This window comes from Symphodus melops (genome assembly GCF_947650265.1).
Source record: "Symphodus melops genome assembly, chromosome: 13".
Taxonomy (NCBI): Eukaryota; Metazoa; Chordata; class Actinopteri; order Labriformes; family Labridae; genus Symphodus; species Symphodus melops.
Genome location: NC_136703.1, coordinates 13,903,044 through 13,926,813, shown reverse-complemented (window position 1 = coordinate 13,926,813; position 23,770 = coordinate 13,903,044). Strand labels below are relative to the sequence as shown.

The 23,770-nt window shown below is 41.1% G+C and overlaps 1 protein-coding gene across 5 annotated transcripts in view; it reads right to left on the bottom strand.

The window, feature by feature from the left end:
* The window catches only part of znf385a (zinc finger protein 385A), a 62,155-nt gene that overhangs the window by 17,540 nt on the left and 20,845 nt on the right, over positions 1–23,770 (bottom strand). For 3 of the 5 annotated variants that reach the window (XM_079358791.1, XM_079358792.1, XM_079358795.1), the window contains exons 2-3: positions 9,465–9,616; positions 2,736–2,846 (exon numbers count right to left, since the gene is read on the bottom strand). In XM_079358791.1, coding sequence (XP_079214917.1) covers positions 2,736–2,846; positions 9,465–9,616 — 263 coding nt within the window. Of the gene's footprint in view, positions 1–2,735; positions 2,847–5,379; positions 5,797–9,464; positions 9,617–23,770 lie in introns of those variants that run through there. The other 2 variants (XM_079358793.1, XM_079358794.1) reach the window with 2 other exon arrangements.

Here is a 23,770-nt window from a genome sequence, read left to right as displayed (position 1 = left end):
GGAATGACGTATCCATATCTGCCTATCTTGCTGCAGCAGCTGTGACGTTGGTCAATGCAGGGCGACGGAGTCTATGATGTCACTAATGCAGCACGCCACCAAGGTTATTCTGCATAACCACCTCACACCACCGCACAACGCAGGGACAGCAAGGGCATAAATCCCCCCTGTTTTTCCTTCTCTCCTCTCCTTCTCCTCCAAGTCTCCTCCTCCTCTCTCCTACATTCCCAAGATGCACTGGGGCTGTCAGAGCTAGACACTAATCCATGCCCTTGACGAATGCATCTTATAATAAGTAGTGGCAGGCAATTTTAGGCATTTCCACAGTGTAAATAATGCAGCATTGGAGAGGGAGACGGGTAGAACAGGGTGGGAGGAGGTTGCTGAGCAAGAGACAGGCAGAGAGAAAGAGAGAGGGGCACAGACAGAAAAGATCAAATGAGACGAATGAATGATGGAAAAATGATGCGTGAAATGAGGGGAGCACGGGTTAGGAGCAGGGAGGCAGAGAAGGATCCTTTGAAGACAAATACATTGATCATGACAGTACATGCTAGGCGCCCAATCGCTTTCTTTGACCTATAAGTAACCCATTCGGCTCACAGATGGCTGATAAAGACAGAGGAATACCTACATCAAGGGGCAACAAAGTCATTTTCCTTAAGCCAGAGCCCTAAACTGGAAGAAATTAGGGGGGAAATGTAGAACATCATTCTTGGAAATATTTCCTGCTGTATTATTTTCCTTGATGAACTGTGCATCCTAACGAGATATTATGTACAGTAGAGGAAGAACAATGTGAGTGAGAGGAGTTATTCGATGGATATACAAGAAACAGTTTATCCAGCTGAGCTCAGTAGGATAGCAAAAACTACACTAGCATGTGCTTTTTGTGTACGCAGATAGTGAAAGTCACATTGACGGTAGAGTTTTTATATGTATGAATTAGGTACGAGGACATATGCCAGGGCTGCTGTACATAAATTCTTCTGTTACTACTCAAATATGTTCATAAATAATGTGATATCAGTTCTCCAGTAATCTAAACTTTACTTTAACATGTATTCTTCCAATTCAAACATACTTTTGTAAATTTCGAAAAATAAGAAACTTTAATATATCTTATATGTTTATTTATTTATTTATTTTTTTTACTATTTTTGGTTACTTAATTTTTTCAAGCTGCTTTCTTGACTTCCAAAAAGAGAGCAAGACATTGTATATCATCATTTTACCTGGTGGATAAAGAAAACAACACGTGTGCCTACCGCTTCTTTTCGAATGATGGTTTGTTCACTGTAGTAGATAAAGCACAGGGTGGGAGAACACTGCTTGCTCAGATATTATTATTATTATTATTATTATTATTATTATTCTTTCTGGGATCAAATAGACAGTACTCTAGCTTGTAGTAGTGTGTTCATAAATTCCAGTCAGAAATCATGTTTTTTTGTTGAATGCGATCACACTATTGTTCTCTGTTGTATTTTAGCCTTGATATGATGGATATGCTGAATAAGGAGTGTAACGTTCATATCTTGTGTTGCAATTGATTGTAAGTGTAAAAAGCACCAATTCAACCTTCGGGTACAAATAAAGTAACATATCCTAAAACCTCCAAAACTATCTTAATAAAGTAGATTCTGAAAACATTATCAGCTTTCAGTGTGATGTTTTTCAATTTCTTTTCCTTCTGTCATCACCAAAGAAACCACGTTCACCATTAAATTCAATCTTTAAATTTTTCACAGATTTTCTCTGAGTAACTTAATTCAACAAGACATGTTCTTAAAGAAGACATATGATCACCAGCAGAGGGGCTTAAAGGATTTCATCACGTAAACATCTGTCTAGGAGATTTACAACAGACAACTTTACAAAGTGGCGGCTCAAGATTATGGCTCTGCAGCTCCCAGACCACACGGAAACCATGATTGTAGACCAGAGAGGTAAATATAGCATTGGTCCACTCCTTAATTTTGTGTACTGGGAATGGATGTACGCCCTGGCCCTTCAGTCTATGCCACTGAATAGGGAGAGTCACAGCCAAATTATACACTGCACACATGACATGTGGCGCTGACGTTGAAGTGTGTTGCTCTTTTTCTTCTACAAAAAGAAGAAAACACTGAGAATGGCAGCACTGAATATAAACAGTGCCATATGATTTTTTGTTTCATTAAGTTGTCATCAGTCATGTGCATAAGTTGCCCATGGGTATAATGTGTCATCATTGTCATTAGCAGCTTTGATCAAAGCAACACCATATGGACAAACAGATGAAGCCACTGTTCAAATGAAGTGAAAGAATTATAGAAAGCATGCAAATCAACTTGCTTTGATCACAAACTTCCTATTTCGTGGTATGCTAACTAAAAATGAACTGCAAATGTATTCAAGATCTTAATCAGGCTTATTCACTGTTTATGGGTGGTGGGGGAGATCTTGTTTTGTTTTTCTGTCAGCTTCTGCAGCATCTCTTCTCTGCGACTTTGTGCCGCAGAGAATAGCTTTTGCTTCACCAAAGTCCAAACTCTGCAGTAACAAATTCAATTCCAGCAGGGTCAGCACTGCCAAAACAAACACACCATATCCCCATCTCAGGAACACATTCCTGAAGAATCTGTGTGGGTATGCAGGTGTTTGTGCATAAACAACAGGACAAAGCATTTTTAATGCAACATTAAAGATAAAGTGAGAGACATACTGTAGACATGTTGTTTTTGTTTTTGTACCTCTGAGTTGAAGCGAATCTGGCAGACATTACAGGAGATGACGGGCCGCTTGGTCTTCACAAGTGGAACTCCAAAGGTGTGGTTGATCACGGCCTTCTGCACCGGGTCCATCTGAGGGAGAGGAAGACAGATAGAGAGAGTGCAAATCTGTAAGCTTTACTGTATCCTCAGAAATAACTACTACACAGCTCTGTGCTCCAGATGTCCTGGTGCGACGAGTCGACAAGTCAGTCCATCATGATGAAGTCAGGAGTGAACATGCTAAGCCCTCTGTTTAGATGAATACTTTAGCAGAGTAGAGAGGATCACAGTTTTTTTTTCTGCCTGAGATACAAACCATTGAAGTCTAAATGAGCACACAATAAGGAGAATAAGATACACAGACAAGATTTTTTGGCATCTAACTTGTGTTGACTGTAAGTCTGTGTTTATTTGCCGCAAACATTGTTTCAAGAGTGTGTACAATCTGTTTTTGAAGCTGAAACACCTGTTGACCCCAGAGGCAGCTTGAGCGTCTGATCCTAAACCAGGTTCACACCATCCCTGTGCTAATTGTTTTAGCTGAGACGTCCATCATCCACTTGGTGTTAAGCACCTCGTATAAATTTAACTGACTAGCTTTAGCAGCTCCCCAACGTGACATAGACTAAGCCACCCACTTTAACTGTCCCAGACACAAAAGACCCTGCCTGTGCTGATATAAAATGACTCATTTCCAATTATTTATCTATATTTGAAGCTGAACCTATCCAGCAATCACTTGCAATGGACCTTAGCGTTATTCTGGACTCAATTGCTGGTGTGGATTTCCAGCACAGACAATTGTCTGGTACTATGGCTACAGCTAAAGACACAATTCATGAGATGATGTGGCCATGTATTGCTATGCAAAAGGAATGAAGAGAGACAAAAGTCCTGGCTTGAAGGCCGAGGTGGAATTGATGCTGTGTGATTTGAATTTAGAAAAAGTTCCAGAGAGTCCTCCAAGTGTGATGCAAGCCTGTTGCTTTGGAGAGCACCAACAGACTCTAAATTACTTAATTTTGCTCTGTTTCATTTGGACAATCGGCTAACCACCCTGAGCGTGCTCATCAAACACACAAATGGCTGGAGAAGACTCTGGCCTGAGAAAGAAGGGAAGAAAAGAGTGGCTAAAAGGAATATCCTCATAACTCAAGCACACACAACGTGAATTTCTGCACAGTGCTTGTTACCCGGTAACCAAGGAGAAACAGGGTAAACAGAGGGAGAGAGAGAGAGAGAGAGAGAGAGAGAGAGAAATGAAGAAGAGGCCTGCAACATTTAGCTGGGTGACAGGATGGTCCAGAAACGCACCATCTGGAGGAGCAAATGAGCAAGAGATTGGGAGAGAAAGAAGATGAATTGGGAGAGACAGAAAGAGAAAAGGAGGGGAAATGGGAAAGAGCCCCAAAAGAATAGAGAGAGAGAGAGAGAAAGAGAGAGAGAGAGCCGGACATCCTCACATCTTACATTCTTATCTCACTTGGCTCTCTTTCCCATATCCCACGTTCCATGACTCCCTCTACTTCTTTCCCAAGAAACAGACTCATGTGGTTTATACTAGTGCTCTTTCAGTGAATTCAGACTGAGAAATGACATAAACTGTCACTGAGGAATTGAAAAAAAAAGTTTTTTTGTTTGTTTTTGCATCCCATCTCCCATTTTCTGAGCAGATTAAAAGCTTGTTTATAGGTGTCCAAACTGTGTCTGGTGTTACTCTCCTGTCTACACAATTAACAAGAATTAAGCAGAATTGGTTGAGTAAATGTATCACATGATTCTTGGGTTTTCTCCCCAGCTAGTCAGAGCAGGACTGGGTGTGGGTCAGTTATGAGCCATCCAGTTGATTCAGCTGTTAAAAACACAGTCCAGCTGCCAACAAGCCTTTTTGGACGGCAGTTTACATGGCCTCTTACCCAAATGCTCTGCAAAACATGTCATGAAATAGGAGCAGTTCATTGTGATGTAATGGCAGAGGGATTTTCCAAAAATCAATCTGTCCCTTTCACCGTTTTTTAAAAGAAAAGAGTGATTTCCTGCATGTACTTTTTGATTAAATCTGTGTAATCTAATGAGTAAATAAGATACTTGTTGTTTGATTAAAAGAGGTCAATTTAGAGGGTTTTGGACTGTGGTAAAAGCTCTTGCAGATGTGTGTAAACCACACAGAAAGCTGCCCTTTGCATCACTCTGCAGCTCCATGGTGCCTTAAGACGCAAAAAAAAAAAGTCCTTAGTGAAAACAGATCTTTTTCTGTGGAGAAACAAGACCAAGAGCAGCCAAGCATCTCCGCAACTGCAAGTACCTTATCCTAACAACATCTTCTTTTAAAGTATTTTCCCTCTCCCTACTCTTTCCTTTTCCCTCTTTCATCTTTTCTTTGTCCCTTCTTCTAAAGTGTTTGATCAGTTTCCTGCAAACAAAATATTTGGACGCGTTCAATTCCAGCGACTAGGAATGCTCGCAGTGGAACTACTCTGGCAGTCATGCTAAAGTCTGCATTCTGCCAGATAAAAATAGACAATCCTTTGAAGCTCTAAATTCTGCAGTACTTTTTAGTCGTGCCCAGATGAAGACCCGATTTGATGGAAAACTAAAAACCTGAAAATCTCCAAGTACTCACCTTCTTCTCCTCCGAGTCTGTAGAAGCTTGGAGCTGCATTGGTCCACCTATGTGTGTGCTGCTGCTGTCTAAGGTGTGTGTTTGGGTCTCAGCATGTGCAAGGCTGCGAGTGTATGGTGCACCTTCCTCACTCATTCAGCCTCCTAGTTTGTTGTCAATGTTGAATACAAAGTAACTCACTGAAAGAAGTAGGGCTTGTGCCTAGAGATACATTGCCAGCAAATGTTTCTTTCTCTTTTCTTCTTTTAGCACACTCCCTGCCTCTCTTTTGAACTCTTAACTGAATTCTATAAGTATTTCCTCAATTATTTCCCTAAATCATTCCTTTCTTTACTGACACATCACCTTACAAGTTCCTCCCTCACTTCTCCCCCTGAGCTGCTCTTTCACCCTCTGCCTCACGCGTCCCTGTAGTCAATTTCCCTCAGCTTTCTCCTCCCCTTCTCCTTCTCTCTCTCTCTCTCCACACACACACACACACACACACACACACACACACACACACACACACACACACACACACACACACACACACACACACACACACACACAAACACACACACACACACACACTGTAAAGAGTTTTAGACACATTTCAATGTAAATGAGATCTTATAAAGTCTCATTTTTGAGCCACAGAAAATGTTTTTTTGTTTGTTTGGTTTTTTTTACATAATTGAGCCTCAATAAAATTATTTTGTAGTTTTACGGTAAAGTCTTTACTTTTGATTTGTTAAATTCAGTCAAATTTGATCTTTATATTGTACTGATATTTTTGTGCCTTTATTGTAGAGATCATATAGAGTTGGAAATTAGGGAAAGAGAGTGGGGAATGGATTGCCGGAAAGGAGCCCCAGATCAGATTTGAACCAAGGCTGTCCGCTTGTAGGACTACATCCTCCAAGTTAATTTATATTTCATCTAGTTTTCTCCATAGAGAAAAATAGATCACAACAGAAATTATTAAAGGATACCGTTCCAATATCAGGACAGCTGTCCCTCTCCCAAAAGCTGTAAACCAAAAAGAAGCACTGACTCACAGCTCTAATACGCCCCTTAAAGACTTAACTTTTCTTATAGCATCACATATTAACAATAACTCAGATCACTGCTTTAATATTGTTGTTTTACTACATAAACATGCAGAACTTCTACAGGTTGTTATTTCAAGGAACATCTGCCAGATTAATTCAAAAAGTTTATCTCAGTGTACCCTCCTTTCTTATTAATATTTTACTTCTCATACTTCCCTGTGTCCGTTATATTTGAGTTGTGAGTGATGTGTCTCTTTAGCTTATGTTTGTTAATCAATCCTTCAATCATAAATTAAAAAGACGTGTATGATTGATGTAAATGATGTAAAGAGAGATTTCATGAAAAAAAAGTGATGCAGGAGGGTAAACAGACAGCAGAGATTCAACAAGTCTGCATGCTGACGGGTTTGCATGATAAGATACTTTCATCTAAAATTCCTGACACTGCAGCCTGGGTGAGTCCACACCGGGGCTGAGAGAGCATGCGGATGTCTCAGGCAGCTGCTGCAGATAAATAATTTAGTCTTGTCACTGTCCCCAGTCACATTGGGTAAGACAGGCAGGTAGAGGACAAATCGTATTAGAGGAGCATAAAAGCTGTATGTGGCTTTAAGAGAGGCCATTTCTCGACCATAGGACTAATAAGTCTTAATATGAGCCTCATTAAGACTGTACACACTCAGCACAGATCACTTATTAATAGAGAGCTGCCAGCTCAGTGCAAGGACAGTTCTCAGTGTTATTGCTGCTATTACACTGAGTCTTTATTATAATACGGTGCATATTCATATTTTGGTGCAGACATACACCAGAAGGCATCTAAGAATGGTTTTTTTTTTAATTATCACAATTTGCCTTCGCTTATATAGTTATGTAGAGAGAGCATTTTACCAGCATCCAGTTTCCTGATTGTTTACACATTCCTCTGCCTAAAAGCCCAACAAGCCATAAAATAAAGTCAGTGATGTAAACAGAGCTGCTCACACTTACTCTAATACTCTTGTTCTTGTCAAATTTACTCAACTACACAACACTGAATTAAACATGAAAACATCTCCGGGAAAGCCGAGGGCAAAGACTTCATCCATAGAAAAACATCAAGACAGAATCTTTTTCAGCACCAACTGAGGTTATATTTTTGTGTTTTGAATCTTTACAGCAGTGATGCCTTTATGAAAATAAAGGTTACATGCTTTCACTTAGACCAGGTCTATTCATTTTGGAGCCTCAGGGCTTATTCTTCTAGTCTCTATCTCGCCCTTTGATCAATAAGCACAGAAATAGTTTCTTTATTTAAAAACGTTATCATAAGAGACTGTTTAAGCAAAGGGATTTCTAAGAGAGTCAAACTGAATGAAAGAAAAAATGTTAATACAGCCTTGTGTTTACAACGAGCTACGTTTATGGCTGCATTGACTGTCGATTTAAGAATAACATCCATTAATTTGTGGACTTTTTACGCCAAACACAAGTTCTACCTTTACTCACAGTATGACCTTTGAGAGTTAAACTGAATAAAGAGCGATGTTGAACTTGACATAGTTTTGATTTACACAAAATAAAACATACAAAAAAGTGAACTTCTAATCCTTCTGAACTTTTCTGTCCCGGTCCTTCCATTTTTCAGCTATTAATGTCTGCATGTTTTAAGTACATTGTGCATGTGCCTGGCTCTTTGTAGTGGAACTCTAAGGTCACAATGTCCTCCAAGCCTCTCCTATGGCCCCCTCTCCTGGCAACAGGGCTGTAGAACATCGCTCAGAGCCACAGCACAGTCATAGCAGCAAAAGACTCAAGCATTCTAAGCGTCCCTGTAGACCCAGATATATTTTGAATATGAGGATGGAGAGTAGGAGGATATTAAAGGATAATAGGGGTGGTGCTATTAAGACGCAGAGATAGAGAATGAAACAGAAAAGCAAGGATGATATCAAGGCTTTGCTAGCAGACGCAGGAGCGCAAATTGAGTGCCTGCATCATTCCAGTCTCTCTAATAATCCATGTCTGCTGGGTGCACTGCGCTTTTAACATCAGTGAGAATACTTCCACTTATGTTATGGCCCATGGAGAGCTATTAAAATGGCTGTATCATTAAAATGTGTTTAACACTGTCTGGACAAATGTTACCAGGCTACCACAGCAGGTCAAAGCACGAGAAAGATATTTCCATTTAGTAACATGAGATGTCTTTGTCTACCCCTCTGCAGACCAGGCCAACACATGCAGAGAATAGCCCAGACCTTATCCATGAATAGCACTGCCCCATTTACAGTACAGGACATACAGAGTTCATCGATTTTACATATTGCTGACGAGAATTGTGTTGACAATACCTAATGGCGTCTGGAGGAACAGGCGGTGAATTATGCTGAGTTGGTGAAATACTAAATGACTCTACGGTTGAATCGTAATGATAAGATGTTAGTCAGGGCCTGGGGAACAGGAAGAGCCTTCTCCGTTAAAATAAATACCACATCAAACAAACTTCAGTGTTTGAAGTACATGGCTATAAAATGGCCTCGGAACTACTCTGTACTGTGCTTGGACTTGAGTGCAGTAAATGAAATAATACAGTCTAAAGGAAATATCTGCTTCCTTTAATTTGAGAAAATACAGGGGGAGGGGCTAGCAGGGTTATACTGTATGCAGTGTGGAATAAAAGATCTCATACACACAGAGAGAGACATTGATCTGACAAATATTTACATTAGCAAACGTACTGTATATTTATCTGATTTGGATATAAATTGTAATAATATTAAGCATTATATCAATAATTTACTAATTAATTTTTTAAAAGAAGACCACTACATCTTGCCTAATTATTGTGCAATAGGTTGCTTTTTATTTCAAGTCTGATTGAATATGTGGGGGAAAAAAATGAATAAATAAATCCCCCCAAAAAAGATAGATACTGTGGGTGGCATATATTCATGTTCTGGCTGCCTACACGTTTTCACATTTGTAAAGAAAGTGTTCCTTTTCAAACCAGGTGAGTAAAAAGACAGCAAAATGTTTTGTTTAGATGAGTCAATCTGCACCAGCCCTCACCGTGTTGAAGTTGTGAAAGAGGTTCATGCTGTGCGGAGGAGGGGCGGTGTCCATTGGGAACTGCAGGAAGGGCTTCATGTCCAGGTGGGGCTGGATCATTGTGGGTGTCCGCAAGAACGTGGGCACCGCTGCCCCAGCCCGGTTTATACCTCCTGAAAAAAAGTTATAAAAAGAGACTGATAAATTGAAATTGAAATTGACTTTTTGAGTTTATTTTGACAAGGTTCATAATTTTTGTCATAAAGAACAACACAATGACTGACAGAAACAAATGCATTGTGTGGCTTACAAGAGATTGCACGCTTTTGTTTCATGGAGTCTATCGCTGCATCCCGAAAGCACAATGAGCCATAATTGCACCGCAAAGCAATTATTTCTCTGCAGATAGAGCCATGTGGCACCCTATTGGATCAGGCATTCTCTAAACCGCAAGGGGAATAAAAGCAGCATTCATGCTGTTATGGCTGCTTCAATCATTGCTTTGGACAAGCTTTTTTCAGTTTTTCTTGACAAGTTGATAAGACTGGAGCGCCAAAGTGCAACACCACTGCTGTGCGCAAATGCTGTGATGCTGAGGGGTTTGTGGGCTTTGTAGAACTCATGTCACCTTAACGTTTCATTTCTTGAAACACTCATTTCAAGTGAAGCAGAAAGAGGCCCAGAAGGGAATGCTGCAGAGACTGAGGGGATTCCTGTTATCCACCTGCTCACCAGTCTCCTCTCTTCTCCTCTCCTGGGATACAGCTGCACTTGATGTTAATGAGTTTTATCTCAACACGTGTGGCTTTATGCCACCTTGTCTTTTGTGCTGGATTTTGCACTTAAGTTGAAAAATAGAGTAACTGATGCACACACATAAGTAAAAAAAACCCCAAACATATAAACTACACTTTGTAAATGATAAATTGTCCTAAAAAAAAGCATGCAAGGCTGTCATAATGATACACGGCTCCTTATTCTCCTTGTTGCTCCCATCTGCCTTCTCCACCTCTCCTCCTTTTCCCCCCTCGTCTCCTCTTTAACCTCTGTCAGGGATGATAGTGATGGGGCCCACACAGCAAAACTCAGCAAGCTCTTAGATTAAGCCTCTTAATATCCGCTACTGGATTTCTGTGGCTTTCAAATTCCCCCAAGACTTAAAGCTCTGCCGCTCTTCTTTTTTCGGGATTGCTCTAAGCTACTCTCTCTCGATGGGTTATACTTTTGCCGTCCCTCGCTCTGTGATTCGTCTCTACCTGCCTCCACACTTTCACATGCTAATTTGTGCATTATTTGACACCTCTGCATTTTTCATCAAACTTTAACTCAACCCAAAATGATCAGAGGACATAAAATGGCTGTCACGCTGTAGGAATAGGGTGCTAGCAGAGGCAGTCTACAACGTTTGGATTAGAGAGTGTGGGAGGGAAAGAGATAGAAGGAGCGAGATTGACTTTGTCAGACGGAAGGAAAGTGCTGTCTCAGCTGAAGGCCAGCTGCCTTCTGCTGCGCATCTGTGCTCCTTGAGGAGAGAAAACTGCATCATTACCTCTAGTTGGGCATAAAAGTATATTCCTTTGAACAAACTAAAAACATAAACATGTAAACAGATCTAAGAAAGCAAAAAACAGATACACACAAACTAGTAAGGAGTGTTTTTGCCTTGTGCTTGTATGCTGGTGCTTGTTTCATCTCAGCTCTCTTAAAATCTTCCCAAAAACATTTGTTTTTCTCCACAGGATATATCTTGAAACAATTTGTGTTCTTTTTCTGCATGCACAGTCAAACTATATCATAAGTGTAAACATACAGTTCCTACAGGGACTCAGGAAAGTTGAGCTCCTACGTGGTGATGTTTGTTGTGATAAGAGAAGATGGAATGTCCTGTAGCTGTAGCTGTCCTCCATCCCTACCTCCATGACTGATGAAGGCAGCTCCTCCTCTGGGGATGCGCCACTAACAACATGACTAATACACTGCCTCTTGACTGCATTTATCATGACACTACACCGCATGTTGCTACATGGCCTGAGCTCCTGTCTGTGGCTCCTGCACAGTAGTAACGGTTGCAGCTCCCCTATGAGTCTGCACTTGAACATGAAGTCTGTTCCTGGCAGTGGGTCAGACCCTCTGGCAGGCAGACAAACGGAGAGATTTGGCTGACCTGGGAACAGAACGTGTCTCTGCAGCAGCAGTAGGAGCAGCAAAAACTGTAAAAGGAGGGAAAACAAGCAAGGAGCAGAAAGGGGAGCAGTGGTCCTTGGAGAAAAGAAAGAGCTTTTCTCACCAGGGATGTGTGTGTGTGTGTGTGTGTGTGTGTGTAGGTGTGTGTGTGTGTGTGTGTGTGTGTGTGTGTGTGTGTGTGTGTGTGTGTGTGTGTGTGTGTGTGTGCCTGAGTGTGGAGGCATGTGTGGCTGTTTTTGTCCCTCACTTTGGAATTACCCTATTAACTTAAGCATGTCTTTTGGGACCATCTCACAGTGTAAATCAAACAAATCAGTTGGGTGCAGGTGTGTCTCTGTTACCTGCACACATTTGTTTTTGTATATGTGTGCACAAGTGAATGTTTGAATATGATCCCAGCAGTGCACACTGACACACTCGTACATAAGAGCCAGAGCTTATTAGATCAAAAGCTTATTTGTTTTTGATTCTGCACTGCTGCTGCTGCTGTAACGCCCGAATTTACCCATTGGGGATCAATAAAGTTATATCCTATCCTATATCCTATCCTATGATAAATATTTCTTATTTAAAAAATTATCGTAACAACAGAATATTGGAATAAATCAAAATGCTTCACTTTTTGTAGCTTCTTAAATGTGAGTTGAATCTGATGTAAATGTGATATTTTCATTAGAGACTGTTAATGAAACTTATGAGAAAGTCTTTGGGAAAATATAATGACTCCTTCCAATTAAAATAATTATATTAATGAATAATAGATAGCGGCAGCCAGAAACAAAGCTTAAGCACTAAGGCTGTCGCAGCTAGCCTGATCTGTGTGAGATGGACAGTGACAGACAGGCCAGTCTGGAAGAGCTGAGAGGAGTTGGAGAGTTTGAATGTTGTTAAACCTTCTGACATGCCAGGAATCCTACCAGGCCCGCAGGGGCAATAATCAGAGCTCTTAAACAGCCTGGAAATCTGCCAGAGGGCTCGATCTTGTAGCCTGGTCTTGCTAAAAGAGCATGTGCGTGTTTTTTTTAATGGTTTTGTCTATGTGACTATTTAAAGTATGGAAATTACATTTATTGTTGGTTTGGGTTTGGGTTATGGCTTCAAAATTGGTTTGGGTTAGGCATATATGTAATGATTGGTTTGAGAGCCAGGTAGGGAAACAAGAGTTTAAAAGAAATGTTGGTGTGTATAAGCAGCCTTAAAGTCCATGCTCACGCTGTCCTCACAGATTCAGAGACAACATTTAGAGAAATATACAGAGGACAGAGCATGTTTTCTGCAGCTGGAGGCATGAGGGCTACAAAGATAAAACTGGTGCAGTATAGAGCAAGTGTACAGAGAGAAGGGGGGAAAAGAAGGAAGGTTAAAAGTAGAGCAGGCAGAAGACAGATCAAAGGCAGGAGCGACTGATTCTCCTATTTGGAATAATTTGCTAGCCTGCAAGGCACTGATAAATCTCTCTCTCTCTCTCTCTCTCTCTGTATATATATATATATATATATATATATATATATGTCTGTGTGTTTTTTTTAATCTTTTGTTTTATATACTGTGTATCAAAAGCTCCAAAACATTCCTGAATTAAGAGATCAATCAACGAGGATCAATCAGTGTATCAAGTGACGTTACAATGTTTAGAGGTAAAGGCCTAGTGTGAACATCGAAATAATGATCAGCAAGTGTTTCCCTCATCTTTACTGTGAGGAAAAAAAGCCGTTTCCAGGCTAGCAGAATCTTTTCATGTCTTCAGATTATCTAACAGGCTGTGTAGGTTGTGCCACACTGTTTTCAGCCTCCTTTCCCTTGGGCAGTGGGTGCATTCAGAAGAGAACAATGGGTGTAGGGAAGTTGGCACAGGGCATTCTGGACAGACACAGATGTGCCAAGGTGGTTGGCAGCAGAGGCCGGCAGAAGGAGGAGGTAACAGTCTGGCTGCCAGCTTGCCTTTCTGCCTGGTTGTGAAACAGGCACCTGTCCTCCTCATGGCCCAGAAAGGAGAGACAAAACAAGACTACATCCTCTTAAAATCAAAGCCATAGATACATTTAAAGATAGAGTATTACCAATAGAAACACTCAAAATAAAACATATCGAATTACACAAGCCATGACTCAGATTAATTATTGAAATGATAAGAGGGAAATATTTTTTTGGCATCTCAAAGTTTTGTGCCACGCAGCAGCTTTAGCGATTATCTGTGCAGCGTCTGTAATTTACTTTATCGAGCTGGTGTGTGCGGTGCTTTGAGATTTCAGACTAACTGCTGGCTCTAAATCTTGAGAAAACCTGCCCTCGGCTTATGTATGCATTATTGAGAGAACTCTGAGTCAGTGCGATGATTTAAAGAGACCGGGGCTTCACCGGGAGCTCCCTCAACATAACCTCCAACATAGTTTCCCTCATCAAACGTATTTTTTCTCGTCCTCTCTCTTTCTCGTGCACTGTAGAAACGTCATTAGCAGAGCTTGAGACTCAGTTCAGAGGATGCTGTCTGTTTTCACGTTGACTAATTCAAGGCAGAGATAAAAAACAGGGTTTCCAGACTCTTTCATAACCAGGAGGATTCTCATGACCTAAAATGACTGTCTAGTTGTGTTTACACTGTTTGTGGTAAAGGAAAGTTGTTGTGTTATGTTCCTGCTTCATATGGTTGTAAAGTGTAACAAACTGCTGGCCATCTGTATGTCTGTCTGTCTTTCTCCATCTCGCATACAATGTCACTCTCATTTGCCCCTTTTCTCCCTCATGATCTTCTCAGTTTGAATTCTGCTCAGAACACAGCTGTGCTTGGGCCTACTGGAATAGCCAATTCATTTCAGCAGTTGAGGCAGCCTGATGGAGTCTGGGACATGAGGGCGAAAGAGAATCAAAATGTGGCCGTGGTCCCTGCTCAGTATTCCTTTTCTGTCTCCGACCCAGCAGGACAGTATGCCTCCCTTTTACCATGGCCCTGAGCGCAATCAACAGGATCACACGCCTGGCCAAAAGCTCTATTCAGATGCACCGATGTTGGCAGATACTCACACATGTACTTGAACACAGACATCAGACACGCAGATATGTGAACATAAGCATGGAGCTCTGCAAGATTAATTCACTTTTCCTGTGTCAATGAGCCCAGTTTTCAACAGTGAGAAGCAAATCCAACCAGGATAATGAAAGGAAACATTCCTGTGTCTAACACGTCCCTCCATCTTTATTTCTGTTTTCATAAAAAGCAGATGACTGTACTCAATTTGCCCTCAGTTGACACTTTCTCACGTTCATTTAGTCTGATGTCTCCTGTCCCCTCAATATCATTAAAGATGAACACAGTGAAGGTTATTCACCCTGACTCATTACTTATGTTCAGGTAGTATATGGACTCAAACATATATATGCATCCCCAAAGAAAGGAGTGCAACAAGGCTCACATAATACCCCTAAAAACCTCAGAAGGTGTGACTAAAAGTGACCACAAGAGTGTGCTCCTGAGCCCGTCTTTTATGTTCAAAGAACAACAAAAGTTAGAATTTTAGTGCCAAAAATGATTATAAAGTATAAAAACTGTATCAAACTGTATCTTTCCTATCTCTAATAGCAGTATGCTAATTTTTTAGCTTCCTATTAAGGTTAATACATGCATGAAAGGTAGGAGGATGCAGATAAAGATCTGTTTGATTTGCTGCCTGGACTGCCTGTGCTATGCTATGCTTTAATGGGAAGATTATGCGGGGGAAGGCTTGTTTCATTGCATCAAATACAAGTTGGCTTATTTTGCATGCAAGTTAAATGTGTCGGTCGTTCTTATGTGTGTTCTTGTGTGCCAGGAAATGTAGAAAGGTAAGGCTTAGGTTGAAGTGTAATGATCCAAGACTTCAGCACAGTGCGCAGTATCAGTCAGGACTTGTCTCAGTCCATAATCCGAATATAAGCACTGCAGCAAGAGTCATGACAACGCACACAGACACACACTCACAAAACTGCTAACAGCTCCATCACAGCAGTGCCAGAAGAGAAATATGGCTTGAAAATGAATACTGGCTTTGTCTCTGGTTATTATTTTTTTTAGCATCTGTGGAGCTTAACTGCATAGGCAACATGTTTGTCTCTGTGCACATTTTTCTGCATCAAGAGGAGAGTGTTAAACTTTCCCCTCTAATTGTAGGTCTTTTATATTTGAGCCAACCTACCAATTTGGAGAACAGCAATTTTGCTAATTTCATTGTACTGTAAGCTAGTAGAAAAGTACAGACCAAAGCATATGTGTGTGGTGTTATGCTATGTGGTTGAAACAGGGAAAAAAATGTCTGTACAGCAACATCATGAGGGTCAAACAAAGTTAATTCTGCTTCCAATAAGTGATCAAAGTTTCAGGCGCATAGTTGACATTTTTAGGTGAAAGTAAAAAGTGCACATTCATGATCATCGTGCCACATCATTGTGTGTGTAATACAACACACACAAAAACCACAAACTCAATTTGCGGTAATTTTTTTATATTATTTAAATTAATAGCAGTTTATCCTCCAACATATTTTTATGTTATTATGAGAGATATTATTATTATTAGATATTTAGACATACCAGAATTCAAAATAAACATGAACACTCTACACAGATAAGGCAGGATAAACCTTCAGTCTCTGCCAAGTGGGAGTATTGTGCATAATGACAGAGTGGATGGGCTGGTAATGACACCCTAGTGAGATAATATGACAGTGGCAGGCCCCAAAAAGCCCCCCAGAAACCTTGATCTCTCCTAAGTAGCCGAATCAAGGCAGACAGGATTTAATTGCCAGTCTGTCTCTTTGGTAGACACAGAGGAGCTCACTGGGGATTCCAAGAGAGAAAGATAGCAGAGAAAGGTAGGAGCTAACAAGGCAGAAGGTTTACGTTGAAAAGTTATAGACTGAATGACTCAGAATAGACAGTCAACCTCTGATTCCCCTGCCGACACTGCCTGTTGACCCTCAAATCCACATTATACTGAGATCAAATAAATACCAGGGCCAGAGCACGTGCTCGAGCCACAGAAGCAGATGCACACCCCCTTCCTTTTAATCCCTAAGATAAACCTATTGCTGGCTCCTCGTCTAGCAGCAACTGAACTTTTGGAGCTTGTTAGCTTTTATTACTTGCTGGGTGAGGGATTGTGTGCCTAGTGCAACACACAGACCAAAAAGAGACACCAGCATGCACACACATGCATGCGGATAGTGGGCTGATCTGTTCTCTCCAGAGTAGGTTGTGACCTTCCCGATTTGTACTGTAGATATGTTGCAGCGCTGTGATCAGCTTTGCAAAGCCAAATCCTTTCACTCAGTAATTTTCCCCGTCTTTTTACACTGAAGCTGTATTATCTGTTTATCCAAAGGCAGTAAAGGTGGGCTGGTAAAATAATACATTTCTATTCGTTCCCCATATAATTGATATCCTGTGTGTCAGTAGTTCCACCTTAAATCAATGATAAGACTGATAATGATTCTTTCGGAGAGTAGCCGTATGCTGGCCTGCATGTTGTAACCTGCGCAACCCATTCAGGGCTCCCACATATAATAGACTTAATGAAAATATGCCTGAATTGCCCTCAGCCTCATTACATTCCAATGTGATTTTATCTCTACAGCACCACGCCTGATAAAAGCATACCATGCAATTAAGTTTGAAACACAGCACAAAATGATTTTGCAGTGCCAAGCTAAGTTTGCAGCTTGTGTATGTGTGTGTGGTGACTGAGAGTGTTAGTGCTGTTTTGAGGTCAGTAATGACAGACAAATAGCTGACAGGGCTAATGGGAGGGGACAGCCAGTGATGATGGGAACACATAGAGAACAGGGCAGTGTAGTGCGACTGTGGAGACAAGGAATACATCACCGCAACAGTCTTCACACAGATACACAAAACAAACACACAAATACACACCAACACACCCCTGTGTGGTTGTCGTTGCACTGGTTTAAAATCATTCACTGTTTTCAACTCTTTCAACTGTCGATGAACCCACAAACCTTCTTAACTTTCAAAAACCTGTCTAAAGCCTATAAGAAAGTGAAACAAATGTGAATTCCATTGTGGTTTTTGGGAGACTACAGAACATTTTGCTGTAATTTATTTTTTGTAGTTGAAATCAGACTGTATAAAAAGATGGACAACATGATAGCCTACCAAAAGTGCAGCCAAAATATTTGCTGCTGCAAAGTCCGAAAGAACGACTGCATGTTAAATGTATAATATGTAGATGACATTTTATGACATTGTTTCATTCAAATATCAAAACAAATTAAAAATTGACTCCAGCTATGTTTTTTTTGTGTGTGTGCTGTGTTTCACAGATAGCATATAAAACAAACAGCTCAAATAATTTTGACTCAATTTTGGACTTTTCTGAGAACCTTAGTTTTCATTAGATATTTGACTAATAAAAAGGGATACAGTGCCGTGATCATCAGCTGATTACTAATCCAGCTCCTGCAGTGCCATATGAGCTAGTTTAGCAGATCAAAGGAGGCAAGTGGCAATCTTAAAAAAGCAATCAATCAATCAATCAAACAATCAATCAATCAATCAATCAATCAATAGCTATTTGTACAGAATAGTACCAATTAATAACAAATGTTATCTCAAGACACCAAAAGAGCAGATAAAAGATCTTACTCTTGTCATATTATCTACAACGACCCAACATTAATCCATCTTAAAATGAAGCCAATGAGGAAGTGCAAAATGCTGCCGTTTGTCAAGGGTCCTTGACAAACGGCTTCCCCCCACGCCTCTCCTTCAAATGCGGTTTATAAGTGTGAGTGTTGGATGTATACTTCAAACCAACAAAATAGCCTGTTCTGCTAAATTATATTAGTGTTTTGGTCAGCAGAAGAGATGGTAAGTCAAAACTGAGGCAAATTGTTTCAAATGACACTAACAGCACACCAAAGTGCCTGTTGTTGCATTATTTCTGCTTTACCATGGGACATCGGTGGCATATACAGTCGATGGTTGAAATACATTGTTACTGCTAAATGTGAGTGAACAATACAAGCAAAACATAAAAAGCAAAGCGTTTCATGAGAGGAGATTTTTGGTCTAATGGATATCAATTGAGTATTTCTTGGAGTGTAAGAATATTTTCACATTTAAGACAACCCAAGGATCAAGGGGTAAATAAAAGTGGTGTTTGAAAAGATGTGTAGTGGTCTACACTGCCTTCCTCAATAACGTATAGCAACTATTTTCAACCACCAGACTTAATAGAGAATACACTTTCCAACTGTGTCATCTAGCTACAGCACAAAAAGATGCAGCCATGCTCCTCCCCTCCATGTTCTCTACTCTATGCACTCTTTCTTTCTCAGGTTTCTATCTTTTTATGTGTTTCTCTTTTGTAATGAATGCTCCTCCCTTGGCCAAGGGCCAGTCAGGTGTGTAAGATGATCACAGAGATGTCCATTGGAGATGTGTCTGAATGTGGCTGGCTGTAGGCGATGTCTGAGGCATTGATGGATGGACTGTTGGAATCCTGTGGATGAGGAACCAGAGCATTTCTTTGTTGTGTCTGTTGAAAGACAGTGATCCAGTGCTGCAGAGGGAGATTAGACTTATGGCACTGGTAGAAAGGGGAGGAGAAATGCTGCCTGTGTATCAATACGCTGCTCTGGGAACAGAGGGATAAAGGGACTGAGAGAGAAGTCAAGAAAAAAAAGGAGATAGAAAAAGGACAAGGTGACTTTCGTATTCGGAGGAGGCAGCTCACCACAACATGTATACCTGCTCTTCCTCCCCCTCCTCTTTCCACCTACCCTCTGTTGTCTGCTGTTTTCCTCCCTGTAGCCTGTTAAACTCCAACTTCTTCTTTCCTCCCTGTCACCCAACCCCCCACCCAAATCCTTATGTGTCTCCCCCATCTCCTCCCCTTCTTGTACAAGGCATGGTCACACACCCAGGTGGAACAATAGGCAGCAACTTTATTCCCATGCACCTCCCAGAAACCTGTGCCCTCAGGTATGGAATTCAATCACACAGTCACAAACAGGTGGATCAACCCAAATACACTTTGGAGGACAGACACAAAGGCAGCAGATTCTCTCTGAGATTAGACCCCCAGCTCTCAGGGAGGAGAAAAGAAGGATGCATGATGGGTATCTGAAAGGAGGTGTGATGATTTAAAAAAAAAAAAAAACCCCGACATGATTTACCTCTCACCATCGTTGGGAGTCCTTTTCACTGACTTCAACTCCCCAAGGAGGGTAGAGGGCACTATGCTATCAGTCTAATAGAGTGGGGGAAAGGAGACTTTATGGGGTTGACGGACACCTCTTTCATTTCAGCCCTGGAGTGTATTGACCATGAATATGGAACAGCCAACAAACAAGCATGTCCTCTAACATGACACTCTCTGTTCAACCCTGGGCAATCCAACCACGGCACAATCTCTTCAAGTGCTGGGTGTCTCATCTGTAATGTCACTTGTCATTGGTGTGACTACAAATGACATTTTTGCTTAAATCAGGCCATGTAAGGAATTGCACCGCAACTGTAAAGGGTTGTGCATGCAAGCAAGGTCAGGAAAACATCTGAAATTTGAAATGCGGGGCTCCAACATACTGTAACTGAGACTTTAGTGAAACCCCTGCAGGGAAACCTCCTTGAGGCCGAGCTGAGATAATTTGTCAAAGCAGAAAGCAATGCTTTCCTCTTGTCTCATCGGCAGAAGTTAAGTTGAGCGCAAGCGTTTGCGCTTTTTCATACCACCACCCACACATTCAGGTTCAGCTGAGGCACATTCAGCATAATTCCCTAATAGCAGGTGATGCATTATTCATTGAGCTGTGGTTGATCTTGGCTATAATAAATTACTGGTCTGTAGACACATGGACATAAACCTGCACCTGCTTACTCACACAAACTTTAATTCTCCAGTGTTGATGCATGATGAATAAAATATAGGAAGTGAGCATCTATGAATCCAACCCCCTTGGAGAGATCTTAAACAAAGTGTATAGCATGGATGAAAGGAGTGCCAGACTTTTGAAAAGCTATCCACAGTAGCATAGTAATGAGCCTAATGAGGATATCAGACCCTGAATATGATGCAATATGCTTGTTTAATGTGACAGCAGCTGAGTTACATCAGAGGTTGAACACTGTAATGACAAACACTTCTGAAGAGAAGTATAAAACTTAACTTTTTCACATTTCACATTTAAGAATACTTTGGTTGAAGATGTCTTTCATCAATGACAACCTAAGTGACTGTATCAGGAACATTTGATAATGTGCAAAAGTGTACTGGCACAGAAATGAGTAAAACCCGGAAGTGAGTTAGCATTTTAGCATGGGTTCTAAACTCTAAAAGTCAAAGGGGATTATGAATGGGTTTGTGGTTAGATGCCTAAATAAGGTCTGTAGTTAAGACACGCTTAAGAGATGTTGCTGTTTTGTTAGACGAGGTAAACTACGTTACCTAAAATCTCCACTACTGAATTTAAAAGTTTTTACGCAAACTTAAAACAGCGGTTGCTAACAAGTGGCTAAATGAGACTACAGTGGTTGTCGGGGAGATTAAACGTTATCATGCCTTACAGTCTCTAGTCGTGTTTTTCAGTGCTCTTGCAAATATTAGGTTAAAAAATAATTTATTAAGCTACAATTTCTCTAGTTTGTCAAAACCGCTGATTAGATTGTTAAAGCATAACGGTCGTGACGTCAAAATCAACTGATCACGGTGTATTTAGCTTGTAGCATAACGTTAGCGTTTGTGTGTGTATGTGCGTGAGAGAGACAGAGAGCGAGAGAGTGAGCACAAGAGAGAGAGAGTCCCATGACTGTGTCCGTGTGTGGGCAGGGGTGTTTTTGGGTGGAGAGAACAGAGGGGCAAAGATTGAGAGGCAGACAGGACAGTGTGCTGACTTGACTGTCTCTTTTTTTGTTTGTCAGATGATTCAGGGAGTCTGCACCCTCACACACCAGACCCTTCTCCACCTCCTTCCATACTCCTATCCCGCATCACCTTCAAGCCTCCACATCACTGGCGCAAATCCAAAGATGGGCGTGCAAAGGACAGCTGGGTAGAAGAGCAGGTCCACAGTTTAGAAGTGTTTTTAACATGGATAAAGAGCGAATTCATCGCTGTGGCTTAGGCGCTGCATGCCTCTGCAGTTCAGCCTTCATTGTTATTATGATTTATTTTTTAATGAGCAGCACTGCCCTCCCCTCTGCCATACAAAGGCCTGATTGAATCTGGCGTTCCATTAGCATGTTAAAGAGGTCCGACTTCATCTGTGAGCTGCTGACTGACAGTGGATATCATCTCTGTAATTGCTCGCTATAGTGGAGCCAGAGCCAGAGCCAGATGCAGAGAGAGAGAGAGAGAGAGAGAGAGAGAGAGAGAGAGAGAGAGAGAGAGAGAGAGAGAGAGAGAGAGAGAGAGAGAGAGAGAGAGAGACTGTAGAGAAGGGGGAATTGTGGAAAGACAGGGAGGGATTAGGATTTAGAAAAGGGGTAGAGGAGGGAAAGAGATGAAGATATGAGAATATGCTGGAGCTATATTTCTGCATATCTCAATTTGGTATTGGGACTTCATGCAGGGAGCTGCTGGGAAAAATTATTTTTTTTAAAGCTACACTCGCAGCGGAAGACACTTATCAGAACAAAAAGAGTTCATGACAGAAACCCTTCATGTACCAGATTGTTTTACAAAAAAAATTATATTGCATCAGTTTTATGTTTACTGCCCAAGCACGAGGCTACGTTGTGTGAACTGTTAAAATTTCTGAGCAGAGTTTGTCATGTTCTGCTGGGACATGACACTGTACCTGACACCTTTATGTGACAGTGTGTGTTTGTTCTGCTTGTCAGCTCTGCACCACATCTCACCCTGTGTCCTCTGCTCTCTCCCTTTTGCTTTGCGAAGAGTGTTTGTGCTCGTCCCCTTCCTCCTCTCTGAATTTCATTCTCCTCTCGGAAAGTCTTTCGCTTCTACTTCCTCATCCCCTGCATCACTGAGAGCCCCCTCCTTTCCCTCCATTGCCCTTGTTCTTCTCATCCTCTGATTCCCTACACTCCCTCTCCCCTTTTCCCTCTCCCTCCCTGCAGTAAATGGTAATTGAACAAACAGCGTGGTGGAGAAGAGCTGCAGAAAAGATGGTTATCCTAACTCTACAGGCTGTGCATCCAAAATTAGCCCCCCTCCCCCTCCCTCTCTCTCTCTCTCTCTCTCTCTCGCTTTTTATCCTTTGCTTGCTTTGCTGTGACAGTGTGACATGCATGCAGTGCTACAGCATCGTCAGCTTTATGTATTAATACCAGAGGACAGTCCAATGGTACCATGGTGAGCTTGTGTATGTGTGAAACTGGGATGTGCAGCATCAGCACATTTCAGACTACAAGAGATCAGGTGATAATGAAAAATGTCAAAGCACTCAGAAATACTTCTAACGTTATTTCACACCATTGCTGAAGTGAGTTCTTGATCAAAGCTGCTTGAAATGTCGATATGCTAGATGAAGTTGGTTTCATTTTGGAAAACTTACCAGGATTTATCCAAAGTCTTGTTAAGCAGTCTACAGGACAGAACTTCTGAGGTCAGTGGGAATTACACGTCACACTGCACAAAGCACATTATGTCAAAAGTCTGTCTCAAAACGATTTAATAGATTTACTAATGGTATTATTAATGACCAAGGTTAATGCTATCAAGTCTTACTGTCACACAAAGCAGCTTAATTCATCAGCTGCAGGCTGCTGTCAGAGATTTATCTGGGAGTCAGATAAATCTCTGAATTGCCCCCCGGTGACAAATAAAATTTTATGAATTTGAATTTAAATTGGAACAGCGTTTATGTAGACACAAACAGCTGTGATAGAATCAGCTGCATTGTTGCAGATATCTAGAGATATTTATTTTGGAGTTCTCTTCTTAAAAGTTTCGTCCACACACGTTCTGTGACAAAAACTGCACAAAAACCACACAAAGTCCATTCTTTCATAATGAAATGTACTGTAGTCTTATCAGTTGTGTTTTCTAGTTAGCAGTGCATTATTTGAAGAATGGGCTGAATTGAAGCCCATTGATTTCATGCCAACATCTATGGGGAGCCCTCTCCTTTGCACCTTACGTCTGATCTTTCCTCACATTTATATCTGCATTTATCAGAGCCTTACATTTTTTA